The sequence below is a fragment of the Eleginops maclovinus genome, chromosome 4 (genome assembly GCF_036324505.1).
Source record: "Eleginops maclovinus isolate JMC-PN-2008 ecotype Puerto Natales chromosome 4, JC_Emac_rtc_rv5, whole genome shotgun sequence".
In the NCBI taxonomy this organism is placed as follows: Eukaryota; Metazoa; Chordata; class Actinopteri; order Perciformes; family Eleginopidae; genus Eleginops; species Eleginops maclovinus.
Genome location: NC_086352.1, coordinates 23,201,564 through 23,226,092, shown reverse-complemented (window position 1 = coordinate 23,226,092; position 24,529 = coordinate 23,201,564). Strand labels below are relative to the sequence as shown.

Below are 24,529 nucleotides of genomic sequence, written 5' to 3'. Positions count from 1 at the left end.
ACCTGCATCTAGATGTGTGCCCTTGCTGTGTCCCGCTAAGCCTAACTAAGAGATTTTGTGTTTTTCAAGCATGTTCTTGCTCTTTCCCTCGTGAACTGAAATTAACACACACATGTGCACGGACATACGGAAACACAGACAAACACCGAACTGTAAGACAACAAACGCATGCTTTTTGTCCAGTAACAGTTGGTGGTGGTAATGGTAGTTAAGTGTGTCCAGGCGGATGCACAAGTGAATGAAACGGCTACAGAATCACTGGCTCTGTTTGATTTGCCTCCACTAATTCAAAGAGACTATCTGAAAAATTGAGAGGATGGGATGTACATCAGAATAGCAAGAGGCGCCTCTTTGTTCTACCGAATTCCCAACCAAATCACACCCCAACCCCCGTTAGAACACCCAGAGGGGAGAATGTTTCCCTTGTGTGCGTGCGTGCACGTGCGTGCGTGTGAGCTGGGTTGCTAGGAGGTGCGAGTTTTCAGAAGGTGCTGCTGAAAGCAAATGAAGGAGCACTTGTGTCAACATTCTGACGGCAGCGACGAGCCACAAAGCCTCCTGGCCAAACAACCAAAGGGCTTCGTAACCTCCTGCAGAAAAGGCTCGCTCTGAGCCCTCCTGCACTTCTTCTTTATGTGTAGCTTCAGTGAGCTACAAACATCAACATTTTTATGTTAATATTGAATGGTATATATGGATTGTTGACTTGACCTTTCGCAGGAAGTTAGCATTTAGCTGCTGATAAAATATGATAGTCAAAAATTTTTTCTGATTTTTTTTAATGTTATATTTGGGTCTGTTTTCTTTGGGTTATTTGATAGTAAATATCGAAGAGGCGTACAGGAAATGTGGGGAGAAGAGAGACGGGGCATAACATGCAACATAGATCACCGGGCGGATTCCAAACAAGAATGTTTGTTGGTGTGTGTTTTTAGACTGCTAAGAGACTGGGACATCCCTTGCTTGTGATACAAAGCAGTTTGGACAGATGTATCTGCATTCCTGTTTTCATGTTTTCACACTGAATACTATTTTTATGATGTATTTTTTTGCATGGTTCTGTGTTCGTTTGAACTTAACATGAAGGTTTATGAGAAGTTCAGTACTACAGGATGTCCACTGGATGTTCTGTCTTTTTGATAGGGGAATGAGTGGCATTCCTCATCAGGAAAATTAATAATTTGCCATTCCTCTTATCAAAAACACATGAAAAAGGGACTTTCATTTATCTAACCATCTGTCCTTTATTCCTTGTTGTTGACAGCTAATCTTATCACAAGCCAATCTGTGCGTAACATCACTCAATGGATGTTTATGCTGCTTGCATCTAAATGTATGCATGTGGTAGTGTACATATTTTTACAGCTCATTGGTGGCTTAGATCTTATACCCTGAGCAGTAGTTAGTCCAGATGTTTGGTCTCTAAAAGTAAATGCTGCTTTGGAAACTTTCCCACATGCTATCTGGCATGGTTGACTCTGTGCTGGCCCCAAACTTCAAAACAACCCAGCTCTAAAAAAAAGCCTAAAGCTCTTAATCATTCTGCAGACTCTTCATGTCTCTGATAGTCAGATCACAGAGATCAGCAAGGACACATTATTACCCGCCCAAGTCATGCATCTGATGGCTCTTAGCCTGAGTTGAAGGCCCTAAACGTCTGATTGTTATCTCTCTGTGACGGCACATCACAATCTCTCACAACAGAAACACATGACATACTGTAACATAAGAAGCCGACCTTTGATCCCAACCAAGCTAAATACCCATTCCCTGACTTGAAAACAACCCAAGACCACTTTTTCTGTGCCATAATGTTTTATTTCAACTATACATGCCGTGTTAAAAAAATCAACAAAAAATATCATGAAACCAAGACCATCATTATTATTTACACATTCACAGTACAACTTTACAACATATCTACACGCTGAAATACTCTGGAGATCATATGTACAGCTGGCCTTTCACTGCCATGTTGCACAGTATTTAAATCAAAGTTACATGACAACATCCGGTTGATCTGCACATACAAAGCTCAGATTGAAATATAAAGGCTTCAATTTAGATTGCAACAGAAAGACCCATTTCATATTGCAATGTACAAGGCAGTTGAGCAGTGTATGTTGAGTGTATGTTTGTAATGTCAGTGTGCATGTGTCGAGTACAAAAAGAGGGCCCAAACACTGGTAAGATGACGGGCAGAAAGTCTTTACATACAATCATCACTTGTAAACAAAATGTGGCTTTGCTAAACAGGCAACTGACGCTCACATAGGATTGCAGATGTCTCCCAAATAATGTACTTAAGAAAAATGATCCCTTAGTCGTCACTACTGGCCAATAGAAAATAATTCCTGTCTCTGCAATCCTAGGGAATTACGGATTCTGCGTGACTACCCATGCCAACTGACGGCTTTCATGTGAACACTGTGTTAATACATTGACTATGGGCAGGATGTGCTGCGTTGAGCCGACTGCTCCACAGTGCAAGGTCTAACCACCCTACATCCCACTGTCAAGAAAATACATTCACTGCATGGCACCTCTATGTGGGGGATTAACACCTTTCTCTTCAACACCGGTAGTAAAGGACAAAAATCCATTCATACCCTTAAGAAATGTTTTTTGAATGTCCTTCAAAAAACAGCATTCAAAAGTAGAATGTCTATCAGTCAATTTATCTCCCTCATCACTTCAGTATAGATTTTGTTGTGGTTTTCAAACACATCCATTTGATTTTCAAATTGTTTGTATAAAAGTTGTTTACAGAGTATATGACAGTAACATACAGAAGACCAATTGACATTGCCAGAATTATATACTGTAGTAGTTTTGTGAATAAGGCACACAATGCACAGATTCAGGTTCACTTGCCTAAAAATATTTATACTCCTTATTTATAGTATTTAATTATATACAGGATCTTGTCATTCCCAGCATGACTCATTTGGACACATTAGTCATTTTTTTGTGTTGATTGTACACTGACCACTTGCAGGGAAGCTGCACAGGGAACACGGGCTGTAGAAGCAGCATGGCAGATGACGGAGGTGTTACATCCACTTATTATTCTAGGGTCAGTTGAATATACCTTTTTAATAGGATTAATGAAGAAGGACATTTCTAGTGTTCTTCTATCAGGGGAAACACTTGAATAGAAGGGCCTTGAAATGCTGAATTCAATCACATGGGTTCAACCAGTGGTGTTGCTTTAGTTTCATATGGTACATTATTTAAATAACACAGTCAAAAACATAATAAAGGCAAACCATTTTGTTCAAAATTCTTTTATCGAATGAAATGAGAAATGTATGTTTTTTCTTAATACCATTGCTACATAAAGAAAGAAGTATCTTGAACCACCAGTATAATTACCAGGGGGGCAGAGGAGGTTATGGGAGGATTCAGTACTGGAGACCATTATTCCCCATTTATCAGATTTAACAGTGCATTTAGTTACTGATAATTGTTCTTCTTTGTCTTTATCTGCAAAATAACCCACACATACACTGTACTCACACACAAGCAGATGCACACCAATACCAAGGGCGTTCCCAGTCTAGTTGAGAAAAAGAAATGCATCAAAGACAAACACCTATGTTTAAAACCAATAGCAGCAAAAATCCTTTCGCAAGTTTCCCAGTGACATACAGTGTCCTTGTCCCAAGATACACCCTGCATCACAAACTTCACCTTAGCCTAACCAAATTACCAAAGTCACTACAGAGAGACAAGAAAATATTTTTTGGCTCGGTTCAGATGGGTTTGAACAAGTCTAAAGAAGAGATAATATTATTGAAATAAGAGACTTAGGTCTTAAGACTTAAGGTGCATCCTCTGGCATGTGGCACTACCATTGACAAACAAATGTGTAGGCCTAACATTGAACTGCCTGTACACCAATCTGCTTTCCAATCAAACAAAACACACACTCATTTTCTGTGCACTTTTCTCTGCTTGCTTCAGCTGTTAGCGGTCTTACCTAGACTTATGATTTTTGAGTTTCCTCTCCACTGCCCCCAGCCTTCTTACTACAAAGGCGTGGCCTACCTCTCCTCTTTGTTTAGTTCACATTAGTGGGAAGACAGTGCTCAAGGGCAGTGACAAATGAGACCAATTCTTCAAGTATTCCACTGTTAACATGGCACCACACGCACAGGCACCGTAGCGGCCCCAGCTGGTGTCCTAAACCTTGTACCAAATATGGAAACAGGATACACCCAAACCCGGATACAATGGGTAGCAGCAGATTTACTGCCGTCCACTCTTTGTATCCTGTGGCTATCGTGACAAAGGAGGGAGATGGAGGTGTAGGGAGCAAAAAAGCCCCATGGAGTATCTTTGGCCACATGTGTGAATTTTCCCTTTTTTAGTGTGAGTGAATGTGCATATCTTTTAAAGGGGCAAAACACCTCAAGTCAATACACAAACACCGATAGGGCCTATCCCATCCATCGCCCCTCAAAGCCCTCAGGGCTCAAAGTCAAGTCCAAGAGCTCACTCAGAAGTGTCATACTCTTCTAATAACTGTACTTGTTGACCACTCGCACCTGTGGAGTCTGTGGTGAAAACCCATTGGGTTTAGGGGGCACATCTGGCTTTAGCGATGGGGTCCGTTTAAGCCCTGTGCGAGGGAGTGAACCATACCCACTGTAACTGCCCTGTCGGGGTACAGAGGATTGGTGAGGTGAGTGCATTCCTGCCCCCATCAATCCACCTTGGGAGTCAAGTCTGGAGGGGGGTGTTGGAGGCATGTAACCCCCTCTGTTCATACTGTGTTGGCGAGACACAGACACCCCCATGGTTACCCCACTTGGTGAGGTTGATAAGGATTGCCTGTGAGAGGCACTCCGGTGGAGTTGATACCCCCCTCTTTGCCTCTCCAAGGTGCCCCCCATGCTCAGGCTGCCCGTTGGTGTTGTGGGTGTGGTGAGCAGGGGCACATCAACCCTCTTGGTTGGGCTGTGTCTTGGCAGGGAGGAGGAGGGAGAGTACAGGGAAGCCTCACGGCTGGGCACCTTGGGGGGTAATTCAGTCAGTTCCTCCATGGGCTCCAGAGTGAGCTGTTGCCGTGGACGAGGCCCTGATGCCTCTTGAAGAATGGCCTTGGGGTTGGCCACTGAGTCGTTTAGGTGTTTTAAAAGGTCATTAAGGGTATTTCTGGCATCCACAGACTTTTTCTGCTCCTTCCTACTTCCTTTAGAATCTGGGTTTTTCAGCCGCCTTTCAGATGAATGTGGCAAAGTATCATCTCCATTGTCAAGGTTGGAGTTGTCATGTGTGGCATTCGGCAAGACAACCGCACTAGGGATGTGTGAGTGTCCCAACGCGAGATGAGGGTGGTTGGAGTTGGAGTTGGGAGGAGGAGGAGAAGAAAGAAGGAACTGAGGACTCTTGGCTGATGAGTTAGACTCCTTATGCGGTCCACTTGCTTTTCCATGAGCCCTCTCCCACTGATTTGTAATGGGCTGCAGGCTTTTCTGCTGAAGCACAGGGGTGGACTCCGGAGTAGGCAGGGCTGCCAGTTCAGGGGGCTGACAGCCGTCCCGCAGGATCATGGTCTTGGTGTCTCCATTAGGTGAATTTAGGTCTTTGCCGTTGCTCAGCAGATTGGTGTACAGCTTGGGAGAATCAATGTTGGTCTGGTACTCCTAGGATTAGGAACATTCAAAACATAACAGTATGATTAGACAGTTTTACATCTGGTCCATTATCTCATCTCCACAAAAGACTTTAATGTAGCATTGGAGCTGTTTTATGGCTTTACCTTTACAGGGCTGTCGAAAAGGCCATTGAGCTTGACAAAGCTTCCATTGGAGTCAGAGCAGGATGGTGCAGACTCTGCATCCTTGCGGACATGTCTTGGCTTACGGAGGAATGAGTCTCGGTAGCAGAAAACAATCAGACCAGCCAGGAGAGCACCCATGAGAAAGGCAGCAAACACGCAGGTGATGAGGATGTTCATATGGACCATCTGGTTGGTCTCACCTGCTTGGTTATCCCACACACCTAAAAAACATTGACGCATTTGTTAACTCCTGGTGAAAAGCATCAAAGTGTTTAGTGCAGAATCCCTCCCCATTCAAGAGAAGTAATGTGCATGGTTGTGTTCTCAAAAAAACATGCACATTTCTGAGTTTCTGATTTTATTCCTATTCATCTAAACCCAAATGAAGAAGAAATATGGTGAGGTTTTGAAGAAGCTGTTAGGTACCCACATCCATTTCGGCATCTACAAGAAGCAGTGCTATGTTAGTTCAGAAGGAAAGGCTTAAAGTGTTGTGGCTTTATCCAAGGTCCATTAGAGGCTTTTTGCCATGCGTTTCACCGACATCAAAGGGATAGAAGAGCACTGTTGTCTGAGATGGAAATCCAAATCAACCTTTTGAGATCAACTGACAGGACATTGTTCAGTACAAAGAGATGCAGTGCTCATCTCCCGGGTTTTGAGATAGCTGTTGCTTTACTGGAAGTTTGTTAGTAACCACAGACATTGAAAGAGTTAGTCATCCACCGTGCGGCCACAAAAGGTGATGTGGCAGAGCAGGCCCAGTCAATGATCTACCAGCCAGGGTAAACTGTTACTAGAGCTTTAGTTAAAGAAATCTATATTAGCAAAGACAGAAGCTAAATCCAAACAAAAGATTTTAGGAGAATGGTGAGTGCAAGGTTTAATGATTTAGAAAACTGGGGAAATTATTCATAAGAAAGAAAGAAAGAAAGAACATAAGAAAATTACAATTTTAAGAAATGAAAACAATATATCATGAAAATATAAATAGCCAAATCGACTATGCATGTACATGTCTATTTAAAAAAAGAAAAGAGGCCTAATTAAAACCATGTTATCTAATGGAAATACAAATTAGCTGCCAATGTGAATGTGTGCTTTTGCTTATGTGAGACTATGTGTAGCTTAGTGAGAGTTGTTGGCAGCTTTTAGATCAGGCTCATTGCAGTATGTTGGCTGCCTCCCTGCGGGCCTTACCCTTATGGCCCCCTGGGATAGTATCTATAGAATGGGAGGTGCCTGGGTCATCCTGCAGCTCAAAGCCTGAGCCGTAGAGCTCTGGATCAGGCCCAGAGCTGGGGCTCTGAGTGGGTATGAGTACTGGGGGGAGTATGGCCCCACTGGGGTGGACAGTGACTGGCGTTGATGAAAACTCCATGTCTGTGGTGACAAACAAATTGTTAAAAAAACTGCAGACGTGGGTAAAGCATACTGGTATCATCCAAGTTAGTAGGCATGGGCAATGGTTAGTTTTTAGATTTAATGTTTGACAAAAAGTTAATTAACCTTATCACAGTTCACATTCACAGACCAATGAAAGTATATTTTTGTTTAGACAATTTTTAAAGGGGAAAAGGACAGGATACTGAGGTTCACTGAGGAGTTGGTACACAACAGTAAGGATGCCAAAGGAGGGTTTGAGGGCATGCAAGTGGAATGAGTGACTTGGAACAGGAAGTGATGAGTGAAAAGGTCGAAGTGAATGTGTGCTAGAGCACCAATGAATCTGTTGTTTGTGAGGATGAACATGAAGCTGGTGACATTAGCATTCAGGAGGTAATTGGTAAGAAAAGATGAATGGTGGCAGTTGCGGAAAGACAGGGTTGGAGATGCTGAACTCAAGGAAAGAAACCATTTGAGTAAAAGATCAAACTAACCAGAGGTAGGGTCGCCAAATGATTTGTAATCTGGCGCTGATGTACTGCCCAAAAACGCTACAAGAATTAAAAAGGACAAGAAATCAGTATAAAGGAATTCAGAAGTAAAAACCAAAATTCCCAAAAGACTCTAAAAGTGCAGTTTATTTGATTTAATAATAAAGATATAAAGCACCCACAGTGTCCTTTTCTCACTGGAGTGGATTCACTGAGGGCCCTCTGGTTCTGATCAATATTGAGGTTCAGCTGGGGTCATGTTCAGTTGGTACAAATGAAGGGACAAGCGTTTTACAGTAAAATTGGCAAAGGCACATTTTCTGGCAGTTGGATATTTTAAGACCTCTACCATTTGCACCGGCTGAACATGACTTTTTATTGTACATGTCCATGTTTCTGCCTCACTGGAGGCATAAGTTACAGGTGGCCATGTACTGTATGTAGATGTGTGTGTTAATACTTCACATAAACTTATGTAGGGGCAAGTTACTGGAGTGGTTACTGGTGTGAGTGTGCAAGCTCATGGTGTGTGGAGATGAGTTTGTGTTTGATTTGCTTGTGTCTGTGTTTGTGTGTCTGTGTGTGTTTGTGTTAGAATGTGTCTCAGGATAGACAGCATGGCATGGAGATGAGAATCGTACCGTGACAGTCTCCCAGGTGGGCAGTGTTTCCAAATTCTACATCCTGCTCATATCCAGTCCTAAATGAGAGCAAAGAGGAGATTAATTGAGAGTTGATAAGTATTCTTTAAAACAAATTTCCCATCTATAAATGTGCATTTTATAGTAAAGTCAACTCACAAAAAACCAGGCAGTATCCTCTCACAGGCTCCATATGGCTTCCAGCCACAGTAGGGATCCCTGGTTGCAATGCAAGACCTGAAGCCATACAGAAAAACTAGCCATCAGTACAGAGGTTTAATCATTCTGGGAGGTGCACTATAATCATTGGTGACCGACTAAACATTAACCAAAGACATAATATAAAGCTGCAATCATTGCCTTTATGGCAATAACTAAAACACAAAAACAGTACCTATGACCATTTGTACAAAGTGCATTTTGCCCCTCTACGTGTGCATTTGAACGTCACTTACTTGTGGCAGGAAGTATGCCTTTCACAGCGACTCAGGGGAATTCGGATGACACAGCTTGAAAAGGCGACATACAGACTGTGTGCTTCTTTGTCCACGTGCAGCGAGAGGACACGCTTGTCGTCCTCGTGGTTAGACAGGCACCTGGGAAGGGAAGAGAGAAACCTGATCAGACGTTTATCTGATAAGTCCGTGTACTGTTTCAGTCTCAGTAGATTTAATCACTTGTTAGGTGGAGAAGTCACATAAAGCTTTCTCTCGCAGCTTAACAGGATTTTAACCTCTAACACACTGCAGGGTGCATGTTCACATCCACAAATAAGCAAAACAAGAATTCAGTCTCATGCTGTGCAGTCACAGAAAGCAGACGGACACTGCTATCTGTGTCAGGATGCTTCACTTTAAGAGTTGCTGACTCCTCGGCCAGAAGGGGAAGTGAAAGAGAGAAGAGCGGCAGAAAGAGAGAGGGTGAGAAGTGCAAGTATCCCTACTTGGCCTTATTGAAGACATCTATCTCCTCCAGAAGCAGGCTGTCATTCAAAGACACCGAGGAGGTCTTGGCCAAAACCTTGAGAACGACCCCTGACTCGGCCCCGATGAACACCACTGTGTAGTTCTTGTGAGGTCCTGCTTCATTGTCCACAGCTAGTGCTGTCAGTCTGTACCTTCACACACAGCAGAGAGGCATGTGTTACTCACAGCAGGTGTTATCACAAACAAGATAGAAGAAGATATGTTGAAAACAGATCTAAAGATCTTATGCAAATTGGTCAATTAAAATACTTCAATATTATAATAAAAAAACTAGGTTTTTCAGTCCTAGATTTTTTTTTTTACCAAACTCTACTTTCTTTATGCCATTTATTTAGACAAAGTTATCAGATGGCGTTTTGTGATAATATGGCATTGAACAGAAATTAAAAAGCCAGAACTGTGCATATTTAGTTAGACTTTATATTGGGTTGATTTCAAGGACAAGGTTACAGAAACAGAGCTGAAGCTTTATGTATTTCTGCGTTTACCTGACGCGAGTCTTGGTGAACCAAGGCTCATCACCAAGAGAAGGCACCGCTGTGTCCATGAGGGGGTGGGACTTGATGAACTGCAGGGTATCGTCCGGAAACTCGATGGAGCTCTTTAAGGACGCAGCTGGACCATGACCTGCACAGCACCCGGGTCTAGGATGGAGGGTGCACAAGAACAGAGGGCAAAAGGTCAAAGATCAGCCCATACGATCACACACCAGGGAGTAATAATAGCGTCTATTGAAATGGATGAAAAGTGCAACGAGAGCTTGGGGGGAGAGGAGCAGGTGCTTATTAGGATCACTAAAAGGCATCAGCTGGAAATATAAAATATGCATATGCATGGTTATCGTCCATTAATGATTTACCAGGGTAATGAGGTGCTTCGTGGACTTTGTGTTTTGGACACAGGGCAGGGCTACAAATATATGTGCTGACTGTAAACAGGTTAAATATGCAACGTGTCTAATTATGCCATATTAATAATTCAATCATCAGCAGATGGTGAATGTGTGTACTGGGTCAAAGCTAATAACTTGGTCCCTTACTATTGGAAAATAATTGATTTCATTGGGTTTAACCTGGATAAAGAAGGGAAGAGAACATGTGAAACAATGTCAGGTGGTAAACAGCACCACCTGTTTTTTCCTTCTTTTGTTTTGCTCGTTGTTTGAGAGAGTCTAACTCTTACCGAGGTTTGGGAAGCTTATCATCTGGAATTGGAGTCCACACAGAGTCAGGAGTCTTCTGCTCCTTGAAGCGGCCCATGAATACTTTCTCTATGTCGGCCATAGAGAAGGCACACACTGCTGACCCTGGGATACTGTGAATACATAAATATATCAATGTTTATCCACATATGACTCCCAATTTTTCTTATATTTATCCTTGTTCTGTTTCCAGTCTGTGTCTAACACCAGCCGCTGCTCACCTGTTCATCTGCGTAGTGAACACGCCCACCACCGAGGGTACTCCATTTATGTTGATGATGTCAGTGATGGACTGAAGCACATCGAAGTAGAAGAAGGACTCCCCTGGTACCGAGCAATTAAGCCTCGCCTTCACAAAAGATGTCCAGTGCTTCTCAAGCACCCGCTGCGACCCCCCGACATCATTCTTGCAGATCCGAGCCACGCGAGAATACACAACCTGCGAAGAGCATGGGTTTAAGAGATGCAGCGGAAGAGGAAGGCAGCCGAGTGAACGTCACTAAAAAACACTTCAACATGCTGAATAATGCATCTCTCCATCCTGTGGCAACTCGGGATAACGACTTAACAAACACACAGGCTCGTCTCTGTGTGTGCTGAGATTGTTCATCCTGACTGGAGCTAACCAGTCTGATGGCCTCTCCTGGCCCGATGCAGTGCCATGTGAATGTGTGTTTGATTGCACTTATTACCAAGGCTTCGAGTTTAAATGAACAGTATGAAGCAGTTGGCTTTGACAGTTTTAATTATTTACCAGCACAAACCTCTATCAAAGGCCAGGTGTCACCCAAGCATTAGTAGAGTTGAAATATTTATTGGCTGGTGGCTTATGTAGGATGCTGGCTTCCTGTGGCCTGGCCAGACCCGCAAGGGATGAGACGTGGTCAAATCTAAGGTTGGCCTCCAACACGAAACATCCTAATGCCCTTTGTATGTGTCGTTGATAGAGGCAGACACTGGGCTAACATCTCCGGGAGACAAATCTCCTCACTGTGTAATAGTTTTACATTAGTACAACATTTCCAGCAAACCCTGGCTGTTGAAATGTTTTCGTGTTCTCTAATGCAATGTACTGTCATCGCCTGAGTGGTCCCCATTACAGCTGGGACCATTTGTGGCAAGAACACAGGCACGGGGGAAGTGTAAGCCCTTTTTTGGATAAAGGCCTGCATACGATCTGTGTGCGAAATATGTAATGCATTATAACGGCAGGTGCACCGTCTTACCTTTCCCAGATTGCTGTGCTCCACTGCAATCTCTCGGTAGAAAAAGTACACGTAATTCCCATACTCTGCTGCGTGCAGGAAATGAGGTTCTGAGGGGGAGACAGAAGCAGAGAGTTGAAGCATATTTCTGCACCGTCACCACCACTGAGCATGTTGAATATTTCAGGGATTTGTACATGGCTGTGTATGACTGGGGGTGACCTAGATTTCCTGGGAGAGAACAGGCCATATCCCTGTGGAGCTTGGCAAGGCAAGAGAGCTCTCTATCATTTCAAAAATTGCTCTGACAGCCCTGTACATACATACACCATGCAAGGGCACCATTGGGCATTTAACAACCTGGCAGGTAGACACGTGTATCTCCAGGAAAGCAAGGGATAAAGATAGAGAGAGGGGAAGAAGCAATCGCTTACCTTTCAGCCATTTGGAGTCATATTTGATGGTCCTCAGAGCCGATCCATCACCCATACTGCGATAAATGACAGAATCACTGGCCTGGAAGTCAGCTACAGTTGCTGAATACAGTTTCCCCTCTAAAAGACAATAACAACAAGAGGTACAGTCAAAAAACATTAGGATACACTGCTCTACAATGATTTGTTGTTTCTCTTTAAGCGGCTTGATTAGGTGCATTGTTATCGCTGCAGGCACAGTTTTATCGTGGTAAAGACAGAGGTGATAATGAGAGCGTAAGTAGAAACACATTAGTTCTTCAGCAAGAGTAAATGTGTGTGTGGGCGAGTGTGTTTTCAACCCTTACCAGCGAAAAGGGCAACGTTAGTTTGCTTGGAGTCAAATGGGCATCGTGCCAATCCATTGATTTCCTCCCCATCAAACTCAAGGTTATCCAGCTGAAGACGGCAGAACAATCACCCACACATTACAACTTTTGGTCATGGGACACAGTACATACCACCATACATGGTAACACTAGCACACACATAAATCATTTGTAGTCTAGTCAAATGCATTTTTTCGATAAATTGAAATTATTATTTTCTTTACCCAAATTACTTTAAAAGCAATTACACAATAGAAGTCCATATTTGTGTGCATTAATGTGACATTGTTCCCTGGATACTGACCCTGTAGTATCTGCACATGGGGTTAAAGCCGTTGGTACCACAGATAAACACCAAGTCATCGTTTCTGGGAACCAGCACTTTGATGAAGTTGTGGCACTCGTCCTGAAATCAGACACATAACAAGGGACAGCATTTTTAGAGGAAACCTGCTTTTCTGCTTACATGTTTAAGCCTCTGTCAGTGTGATTTAACACAAAAGGTACATTTATTTGTATACGTACTCTGTGTTTTCCCTTGACGGCACACATGTCTCTGTCAGCTTGTCCTGATCGCCATGTTAGCTTCTGTGAAAATCCAACATGGAGCATTAGACACACGCACGGCACACGGCTTAATACACACATACACTCACTCATGCACAAGCTCACAAAGTCCTCCCTTTTCCACTCTCTCATTTTACAACCTGTCCAGTTTTTGATGAACGGCTCTCTATTTTTTTCTACGGAACCCTTTTAGTGTTGGTAGATTGAGAAAGCAGCGAGAGTCTTACCCGGTAAGGAATGATCTCATTCCTGTAGGATTCTCTCAGACTGACCAGGTACACCTGATCTCTGTGGACAGACAGCAACACAATACCCAGCTCAGCAACACAGCACAGCAAGGAACACAACCCCGTACATTTTTCTGTTTAAAAACAAATCTCGATCTTCATAAATATGTATTTACAATATTATAGAGGGTAAGGTACAATTCTCATATAATAATAATAATTTTTATTTTATTTTTTTGCATTATGGGAATTTTTCTCTGAATGTTTCTTCCTCATTAGAGGTTCTCATTTCCTGTGAACTATGTTTTCACTTATCTGGCACCGGGAAACAACATTTTGGTTTGCAGTAATATAAAATCTGAGGGAAATGGGTTTAAACCAATTTCTGAAAAAAATGACACTAAAATATAGCTCATTCAAATGTCTGTACTATTTGAAGAACAATGATGTTGTTGAATAGTAGATGCATGGTGAATTATGTTTAATGCAACTGTTTTTTTTATTAAAAACACCCTGAATGTCCTCTTGGCTAGAACATTTTACATGACAACCACATATTGTTTTGATTATACATGGTTTATAAAAAAATGTAATAAACCAATGGGGATCGGATCTTATCAACCCATAGAGAACAACATCTTGCTTAGTTTTTTAGTAAAAACATGTGAATAATAGGCCAAAAGAGGATCCACCTGACAACACTGATACATGTGGAAGTGATTATAGGGGCTCCAGAGGTGGGCGTTTATACTGAAGATTTTGAGCTGATTTCCTGCTACATTATTGGTGCTGGCGGTCAGATTAATCCCAGTGCCCATAAATACCAAAAAGACATGTAAAGATGCCAAGAAACCCCTGACAGAGCGTTAGGCCGGCATGATAGACGCCTTTCTCAGATCAATGCGGGCCATATACATCAAATAGCAGTCTAGAAGCTACAGATCCAATAACACTAAGAGCTTTCTTCCCCCCACATGCCACTGTTTACCTGCCAAGAACTGACTGAGTATATTGGTGTGGGGGATGTGTGAAAGAGAAAGAGAGTTTGTGTGTTTGTATGTTGAATTTACCTGCCAGCGATGAACAGAGTGTCCTGAATTTTGGTCATCAGCTGAAAGTCAAGGCGATGCTGTGACTCATTGCCAGAGGGCCGGCCCCTGAACACAGGGTATCTCCGTGAAACTGTGAAGACATCACAAATTCACACATACTGTTAATGGGAAACTTAAGGTATAAGAACATACACTCTTGTAAGGATATGCAACACTCATCTCTGCTACATTTAATGATACAGAGTAGAAACAAATATCCTGTATGTGTGCTTTAAATCTTACTGCATTAGGGTTATGGTACAGTGTGTCGTGTTTTGTTTGTGCCAAAGGGAATGGCTGCCTATGTCAGCACATATCTCAGTTCTTCCAGTACATAGAGATGTAAATGGAATCCACTTAATGCGACTGACCATACAGCAGCTTGATTTTATTACTGAGAAAATGGCATGCTTGTGTCTGAACTGCTGACACGAGTATAAGGATGAGGCTGCCGACATTTGTCTTTTTTACATGTGGAGTGAGAAAAGTGAACATTATGATAGTTGTTGACTTCTTCAGTGATGTCTTGCAATTGTAACCTCTACCCTCATCTCTGCTGAGCTCATTTCTGGGCCTGTACTCACAGTGTGCGTCAACGACATCAAGGGGTACGTTGTCCTCGGGGAAGCTGACGGCAAGGATAGTGCGCGAGGCTGTCAGGAGCAGCAGCAGCAGCTCACTGAGCAGAAGCACAGCTCTCTGGCCCATGGCTGCTCACAGACGACACTTCCTGTTTCACTGTGGTGGAGATGTTACCTGGAAACACACAGAATGATTTGATTGATTGATTTTTAAAACAACATTATGTTATATTTATCGTTCTGATGCAGTGTGTAGTCTTGTGAGCCAAATCGTAACTTTACTTCATCATGGATGAAAAAATAGAAGCATTTCTGCTGTGATGTTTTAGTTTCTAGTCCATACTGACTAGGTTAGTGAAATTCAAACACAAGACACACATCATGCCCTCTTGTGCTCATTGATGACTGAGCTCTCAGTGGCAGTGCTTGGCGTTTCCCCTGTATCTCTCTCTGCATCTGCTGTCTAAGGGAAGGTCAGCCAAGTGACCGGTTGGGTGTCTCCATGTGTGTTGGAGGCAGCGGAAGTCCACTCTGTTAGAACCATGGCGGGCATGCTGTCTCAGTACATCTGTGCTCCGAATGGTTTTTCCAGGGCCAGGCTCCACACTAATCAGCACAACTTCATCACCATTACTAGTGTACCCTCTGCTCTGACCTTAGCTGACTTCTATTAGTGCTCTGTTGGATGTTTTTGCTCCAGCCTTTCTTCAGGGCAGGTGCGTTTTATTGCAGTGCAGTGATTAAATCATCTTTGTCTCAGAAAGATCAAGTCATGTATAGTTGTTTTGACAAAGTCGTTTTTGTGGATAATAGTTTGTATCACATCTAATTGTAGACATGATACACCAGCAACTACATTGGTAATAATTCATTGTGGGAGTGGCAGGAGTTTAGTGTGTATGTTAGTGCGTGGAGTAGTGCTTTGGAGACAGACTGTGTCTGTGCATATTAATGATCGGTGTGCATTCAAATATTTATAAGGCAAACAAATTATTCATGCAGGCAAAGCCTGAACGGATATAAACAATTTACCGGGAGACGTCATACAGGCAGAGGGATGGATTAGCTGGGAGCACACTGGGATACACACACACACACACACACACACACAGGGCTGCACATACATAATCACGCTTTCAAATGGTGTAATGCAAAAACTGATGCATGTGCATCCACACACACAATCACACAGTATTATTGACTAATTTTTCAATTAGCCCCAAAGCACACCTGCTCCAGGGCTGTCTGTGGGGCTGGCCTGCCAAGCCATTAGTGCTCTGATTGATCCACACAGGAAGCATGGCAGATCAGCAGCCTGCAGAGGCAATCTATGGACTTTACCACATCACTGTAGCTATGTGAGAACTTTGTAACCCACAATCTGGTCACTTTCATCTTGTAATTGCCTTGAAATCTTATAAGACGTTTTAAAAAGCTTACCAAATATTTAGTTCAAAACACTTAATTAACTGTTATAGACATGCTTAATAGAAAATTGTGCGACATGAGGTGTTTACCTGTAGTCAACAATACATCAGCATGTCAGCTTTCTATATAAGTGGATTGCATAATACATAAATAGGTAACAGCCCTAAAGCATTCATGTATACAAAGCTCACAGCCTGTTTCTCAGGCACTAATAATCTAATTACAGTTGCTGTACGTTGTCACATGAAAGGATGGAAGCGGTTGGGATAAAAACAAAGTGTTTCCAGCATTTTTCTAGTCATCAACAATATGTAATCATAGCTATTCAGCACTCTGTGGGATACTGAGGCCTTTAAACGTTCAATTTCATTAGTATTATTAGGTAATGCAAGGCCTCAACAAGACAATGCTTTATCTTAATTAGTTTGCTTAATAGATAAATTACAGGTGTGAAGTTTTGACAAAATAAAAGGATTGATTGAGAGCCCTCCATGACTAGAAAAGTCACTAATGACGCTAGAGCAGTCATTATACTCTAATCTACATGCAAATGCATCTCTGGACACAAACAATCCTGAGATCTATGCACACAGGCCAGATCTGTACAAAGAACAAGTGTCAGCAACTTAATCTAAACGAGAAATGATGACACTGCTCTTCAAAGAGAGACAGTGGTGTTCCTTGGAAGTATAGCAGCTTTTCTTTGCAACACGTTTCAGATACTCTCACACAACCAAATCATTGTATCTATTCCCAATAAAAACATTGCTGACTTGCTAGGTCATGGCAATGACAGGAATCTATACCAAGTTCACAACAATAAAAAGGGGGAGGTATGAAAGGTAAATAAACTAGGCTCCACATTTCAATTATATGATGCTATCATACAGGCTGCAGGCTTTGCTTCCAGGCCAAACTTGGCTGTGTTCACAGGTAAATCATTTCCTTGGTTGACAGAATTTGGAGCCCTGCTCTATATCCCCTCTTCTTAAGCATACAGCCCTTTTTTCCCACCATTCTCACTCACTAAACAATTAAAGAGAAACCCACTCCTATGAGTGGCAGAAGCCCAGCTCAGATCCCCCATGATTCCTTGCATGCTAACAACCACACTGCGGAGGCGAAGGCTTCCCTCAGAAACTTTAATGTAAAACAGAAACAGGAGACATCCAGAGGTCAGCGAGCTAAAATTACTTCTCAATCTCCAGTGAGCCCAGCATGTTTTCTATTGACTATTTCTTTGCGCTCTCTGGTTCCTGTGTGTGTGTGTGTGTGTGTGTGTGTGTGTGTGTGTGTGTGTGTGTGTGTGTGTGTGTGTGTGTGTGTGTGTGTGTGTGTGTGTGTGTGTGTGTGTGTGTGTGTGTGTGTGTGTGTGTGTGTGTGTGTGTGTGTGTGTGTGTGTGTGTGTGTGTGTGTGTGTGTGTGTGTGTGTGTGTGTGTGTGTGTGTGTGTGTGTGTGTGTGTGTGTGTGTGTGTGTGTGTGTGTGTGTGTGTGTGTGCGTGCGTGCGCGTGCGTGCGTGTGCGTGTGTGAATACGCATAGGCCTCAACAAGCCTGGAGATGCTGGGCTTGTCACGCAACTCAGTGCCATTCAGCCTTGCCTCACTCTACCTCTGTTATTACAGGCTTTTCAATGTCCTACAACCACGCACTTTCCCTGCTGATGTTGTTGGCTCAGACCCATGGTGTTAAACACGGAAGGGGGATGGTGGATTGCTATTTGTACTGATGGTGGGTGTAGGGGTCTGCAGCCCAATTCAAGTAGTTACAGCTGTAGATTTAGTGTTCCAAGCTTTAAATGACAGATTAACACATATTCTCCTTTTAGCTCTTCTTTCACTAGCCAATGTCAGCCCTAACCTCTCCCCCATTGCAAAACTGAATGTTTTTTTGAAGGGAAGTCTAATTGAGAGGAATTGGGGCCAATAAAAAGAAGACAAACAACAGTGGTGCGTGAACTTGCGTAAATTGCATATGAGTGTGATGGGTGGATGTAATCCCAGCAGAACAATGGTGACTGCTGCTTGAGGCTGCTTGGTTTGTCATCGTGCACCAAACTCATCTGTAAACCTGCAGCACAGGATATCAAATGGCCAAGGAGTTTAGTTTCAGACATTTCACTCCTCACACTTGGTGTGTATGCTTTAATGCATGTGTAAGCATGCGAGACTGTCCAAAACTGGATATATCCGATAACACTGTTACCTCAGCTCTACACTATAGGGAAACAATTAAATATCGTTTTCCTTATTTATTTGCAGGTTGTTTTCTTTATTAATTATTTGTTCTATAAAATATCAACTTTTTCAATCGAAACCTCAAAGATATTCCTTGGAATAAAAAGAGACATAGCTGGAAATCTCCACAATCGACACGCTGGAAACAGCATTCTGTGTCAGTTTTACGTGAAATATACTTTAACAATTAGTTCATTATCAAAACAGTTGACCATTACTCTTCTGTCGATCGACTAACCAATTTGATGACAAATCATTCCAGCTCCACGCTCAACTTCTCTGAGAAATTGTTCAGTCAGAAAGGAGTGATTCAACCTTGAAACAGGCCTAAAAATGATTACTACTTCTTTTCCCACTTCAGTCATAACCACCACTACCCCTAATCGCATACTATTTACCTAAGGATCACTTCTGAGGGGCTTGGTTGGACTTGTTGCTTCAAAGATTTGGCAGAAGGAGAAGGCTGTGCCACCCTAAATTGTGCTTCCCTCCCTTTATTCTCTACCTTGGCGAGAGGAGGAGTGAAACAGGAGAATGGTTGTTCTCAACAGTAGTTCTGCTATAGTAGATCACAAAAGGGGCTGAGCTGCAGGTGTGACAAGGAAACAAAGGGGGCTTTGGGCAAGTCAACACAATAGGGCCCCACCCCCGGTCAGTGGACCTACATTCAGGAGAGCTGTTGTGGGGCTCCTAAAAGGGGGTTCTGAAAGAAACAAACTATAGAAACACATTGACTCCAAATGCTGCAAAAACAGGGTCACACTTTTATCACTCAGCTAATTCAGCATTGGACAATCTGGTTTACTATCAGCAGTTTAGGGCAATTTGGGCGTATGGGTTAGAGGGTTAAGACTGATCACTGTATGGTTGAATGGCGGTTGTTCCGGGGTTACAGCCGGCTGTAGTGGAGGTTAACGGTGATCGTTCTGTTCGCTGAGTTCTGACCTCGCAGCCAATGAGGCGAAGTGAGACACACCAGCCAGCTGTGTTGATGACTGAACCCACCACTGGTTCTGATGTTTGACCCAGCCTAAGTGTGTGGTTCTTGCCAATATGAAGTAGTTTCAATAACTCAGCCGGGTCTCTTTTTTCTCTCTCTTATGACAGAGCTCTGACACTTACACAGAGTTTCAGGGAAATGAACACATCTGGTATAGGTTTAAACAGATCTGCTCTGTTTTTAATTCTGTAAAGGGACTGCACTGGCTTCAGAGAATAGCATCCTAAATTTGTGACAACAGTCAAACTAAATATTAAATATGAATCTGCTGTTTTTGAGATAAATGTAGCACACCAGATTGGTCTAGTGACAAGTTCAGTAAAAGCCCTTTAGTTGATCTTCTTTTGCTCATTACTTCATTTGGCCATTTTCCCTTAAATAATGAAACTAAGCAGAACAATTCCTAAATAAACCCTTACATTTATATGTTTTCTCATGAACCAAGCGAACCGTTCCAATGATGTCCTTTTTCTATTCTTCTTCTTCTGTTTCTCTTCTTTTATACGCTGGTAATTTTTCAAGTTTTGCGTGGGGATCTTCCGCTCCTCTTTTACGCACACAATCCACGCAGCAGCCCGGGCTCTAATGCAAGCATTGTGCACACTGGGTGAAGGCATTCAAGTTTTACCCGTGGTAAATCTTTTCAGACCCCTTTAGCCCACATGTAGGACTTATACAAAAGACAACAAAGACGCGGGGGACAGCGGTGGAGTGACAACTGTGATGGGGCTGCCTCCACCGCACTTAATGCATGCACAGGGCTGGGCTCCCGTGCTGCTCTGCCTCCAAAAAAAGATTAGCAGCGCTTCTCCAATGTTTAATCCAATATAAGAATACCACGATAACATTGGGGATACATTTAATAGATTAAAGGTGAGTGAGCGGTCAACAACCTTCAACTCGGATTGCCCGTAGCACTCGCCTGTATTGTTTAATATCGTGGTTGCCATCATGCAACGTCCTATCACATGCAAGCTGCCTTAATACCAAGTTGATTTTAGTGGATTAGAAATGTCCGGAAACATTTTTATTTATCCTCTTTATACAATTGGGAAAGTACACATGAGAAGAGACGAGCTATTGTGGTTAAAACTATAGCAAAATTACGGACACTTATCGGCGCAATTGTTCTGTTAAAAGACCAACATTGGCGTGGCTCTGATTTTACTCTCGGTAAATCATTGTCTATATTTGCGTCTCTTTTAATATTGGGTATATTTTACTTTGAAATCTAAGCACTTGATTCTCCTATATATATATATATATATATATATATATATATATATATATATTTACTTATATGTAATATTTTTAACAAAGTAGCTCTCTGGATATCGTAGGAGTGTAGTGATGTGTCCTTAATTAAATCCAAGCTCCACCTTAATAAATGAACACAAAGTTTACCGTGGAAATACAATACGTATATAAATAATAAAAAATCATCGAGGACCCCTACCTTGTGTGTCCGAATTCACTCATGAATGGGGCAATCCGACTGAATGTCATATTCCTTTGGTTATCCATTTAGAAAACACCCAGTGTGTAATATTCCGGTTATTTTAAACTCCAACCGGACCCTACTTTTCTCTCTTTCTTTTTATCCAGTTGCGCACAGATTTTGACACTCGCCACATATGAGCATTTTGCCTGCCTGCTCTGTCTCCGTCCCGCTGCGCTCTGATGACTGATCTTCAAAGCTCTGCCACGACCACACCGCCCCCTCCCTCATATAGCGATACACCAGCCCCCTTCCACTACTATTAACTTTGGAAACCAGAGGGAAAAGACATAAACATTAACGACGCGCGATCCTGCACCGCGCACTGACTTCATGTACGATCATTGATTTAATGTTGATTTAAGATAATAGAGGGCGTGTGGACTGACTGAGAACGTGATATCGCACAAATCCACGGAAATAAAAAACTATGTAGGGCTTGTTTATCATTTTAGCATTACCACATTTAATTAAGCTTTGCATTAACCAGTTTGATGAATGGTTATTAATCATGCGAGTATATAACTTAACATAACAATAACCGTACAGCCTTAAGTAGAAGAGTAAATTGTATCACAAATAAAGAGATGACTTTAGGTTTGGTTAGCCCTCTGTTACACCGCTTTATGGAGTTGGAAAACGTGTCGCGGAAGGTATTCATTAATAGTAAATTGGATTGAAGCGTAAGTAAAAATAGTCTGGACCCGAACTATTTCTGTCCAGCAACCATCAGTTTTGCAGAGCGGCATAGCGACGTGGTCAGGGGAAATATTTTGTATCCCAGCAAGGACTCTTCTCTAGTTTTCCCCTCGACTTTCTCTGTGTATAATGCTTCGCAACAAAGTAGGCAATATCCAAGTATAGCGGCAAGAAACTCACCTCATCTGCATTGCTTATTTTGTATCCCTTTATCTTGCTGTAATCCAGAAAAGAAATGATTGTGCGCGTCGTAGTGAATCAACTTCTCCTGGCTGAGAGAAAAACAAACTAATGCACGGCAAATGGTGTAATTCGACCCGTGTTAAGTCAATCCATCCAGAGAGAGAGCTGCAGCCTACCAATGAGCAGCCCTCCTGCTCCGGTCCCTCCCCCCACCACATCCATCTCTCCTCAGTTGGTTTGGGCTTCTCTGCTCTGGCTTCCTTCCTTTCTTTCCTAGAGCTCGGAGAGAAAGAAAAAGCAACCCCCTCCCTCCCAGTTCTCCTCCTGTGTGACCCCGTATTGCCCCCCCACTTCTGTTAAACCCCATCCCCCAACTGAAAGTCAGCAAGAGAGCCTAGTAAAAATCATTTCAGCTGAGTTGTGGGTGCTTAGTAAAACACAGCTTTGGAAATGTTTGGATTTAAGAGGGACATGTCTGAAGCACAAATCTCCCTCTACTACCACACCACATCATGCACTTTATTATTGTAGCCCGTTAAAAGTGGAGATATACAGCTATAAAGTGAACAGTTGAAGTAAAAGTTTTACATGCATGTCTGTCTTCCAAACGCATACATGATCTATTGTAGAAAACTGTTTGGCCATAATATTATTTCTAATATTGACATTTTAACTAAATAGGCCTACATACCAGAGTGTTGGTTTTAGGTAAAACAAATAATATTACTTTACTACGAGCATTGGTGTATACTATAAACACAATGTGTCTATATAGGAATATAAAATTACGGTTTTCTTTGAGCTTCTTCTATAAATAAACATTAGGTAGTGTACGGATGGATGGAAAACCTTGAAACATTTGTATGTAAACATTAGTGTGGGTGCGTGTTGTCGTATGCATGCAAAGCTTAAATGTGTGAGGTCATTCCAACCAGGTCTGCAGGGACAAACAATGGAGGCCCATTTGCACCCCATTAGAAAATCAGGTTAGCAGATGTATGAGAATATCTCCCAAGAAAAGACACACACACGCACACACACACACACACACACACACACACACACACACACACACACACACACACACACACACACACACACACACACACACACACACACACACACACACACACACACACACACGCACGCACTCCTGACAGCCCCCATTATTAGCTAAGAAAGTGGGATCTGCATCTCAATACATGCACAGGAAACACTAGTTTGCACTGCTGATCTGCCTGATCCCGGTTTGGCGCTTCTTGCTTGTCTTTGTCCCCTCTTGTCCCTCACTCGTCCCACCCTCTTCCTCTTTTTTTTTGTGGAGGGGGTTAGGCTAATAATACCCCATATCCAATCTCTTCATTTGACAGCAGTTTGTTTATCTACAGGTCCCCTGTAGGCTCCAGTTTTACCCCAGTTCTGAGCTGATCTGAGTTAAGTCAGTCATTTATGTGACTTTTAGTCCCTTTCTTGAGGCCTCTCATGCTTCAATCTCACCACTCAATGTTTCTCAGTCCTAGGTTAATCCTGTGAGATGTCCCTGTATCCCCTGGGTACTGAATCAGCATGAGCATCTGTTATGGTGGGAAAAGGGAAAGGGGGAAGATGGATGGATCAATGTGTCGAAGGTTTGAGCAAACGCAGGCACTGAGTGTCAGGATGGGCGAACACGTATATTGATCTATGGGTGTGTGGTGATTGGTGGGTGTATTGATTGGTAATTTTGTCCAGTGAATTGACAGTTTTATCATGGGCATAATGGTAAGGTGACATCGTTGCAGTAAGTTTTAATGGGTTTTGTTGCACGGTTGTTGGCTTTGGCAATTTTTAATTCACTTGATGTAATTATTTTGCTACTAACATAAACTGTCACTGACCCAAGGTTAAAATGTAAAAGGATAAGTCATTTTCAAACTTTTTTTACTGAGGTCATTTGAAAATGTCTGATTTTATGTTGTAATGATGACTACTTAAGGAAGAAAATAAATGTAACACTGATCGGATAAGGCAGTATTTTGATTACTGCAAAATACATAGTCTTTTGTATCTTTTAACTAAAGAATTCAGGATTAAACATGATTTTTTTTACATATTGAATTCATTGGAGAATAAAGGAAGACTTTAAATTGAGACACATTTACGAACTTAGCAGTAGTACGAGTGAAACAGATGGGTGAATGACAAAAAACTTATAGACAGAGGGAATGTTTTGATTAATACTAAGGATGGACAGATGAATGTATTGATGTTGGGAGATGTAGAGATGGATGGAGAGTAGAGTGATATGTGTGGAGGGTAGTGGGAAGACAGAGGACAGAAGGCCTGTGCTATTCCTAAAGCCTGGTATGCTCCCTTGGGGTCCGGTCAGTGTGTAGGTCGACCCCAGGGGGTGTGTGAGGGTGAACCTACGGGTGCAGAGGAGAATGTGAGGGCTTGGCCTTAGGTGGGGCCTACCAGAGAGTGCACTAACCTCCACTCCCTTATTTACTGCCTGAAATGCCGGTACAGATGGCAATAT

At 42.5% G+C, this 24,529-nt stretch overlaps 1 protein-coding gene across 5 annotated transcripts; it reads right to left on the bottom strand.

Moving 5' to 3' along the window:
- Window positions 1–1,796: 1,796 nt before the first annotated feature.
- Window positions 1,797–22,234, bottom strand: sema6d (semaphorin 6D). Of its 5 annotated transcripts, none has more exons than XM_063881778.1 (20): window positions 22,009–22,234; window positions 14,970–15,141; window positions 14,365–14,476; window positions 13,295–13,355; window positions 13,026–13,088; window positions 12,805–12,906; window positions 12,480–12,570; window positions 12,133–12,252; window positions 11,720–11,808; window positions 10,715–10,932; window positions 10,475–10,606; window positions 9,781–9,936; window positions 9,250–9,423; window positions 8,762–8,902; window positions 8,466–8,543; window positions 8,307–8,365; window positions 7,669–7,725; window positions 6,989–7,171; window positions 5,768–6,009; window positions 1,797–5,651 (listed from the first exon to the last, which is right to left on the bottom strand). In XM_063881778.1, exons 2-20 carry the CDS (start codon window positions 15,091–15,093, stop codon window positions 4,521–4,523), a joined length of 3,333 nt encoding a protein of 1,110 aa, XP_063737848.1. In that variant the 5' UTR covers window positions 15,094–15,141; window positions 22,009–22,234; the 3' UTR covers window positions 1,797–4,520. The 5 variants fall into 5 exon arrangements, with proteins under 5 accessions (XP_063737848.1, XP_063737849.1, XP_063737853.1 ...); XM_063881779.1 differs by lacking the exon at window positions 22,009–22,234 and adding an exon at window positions 21,088–21,314; XM_063881783.1 differs by lacking the exon at window positions 6,989–7,171.
- Between the last annotated feature and the right edge of the window lie 2,295 nt (window positions 22,235–24,529).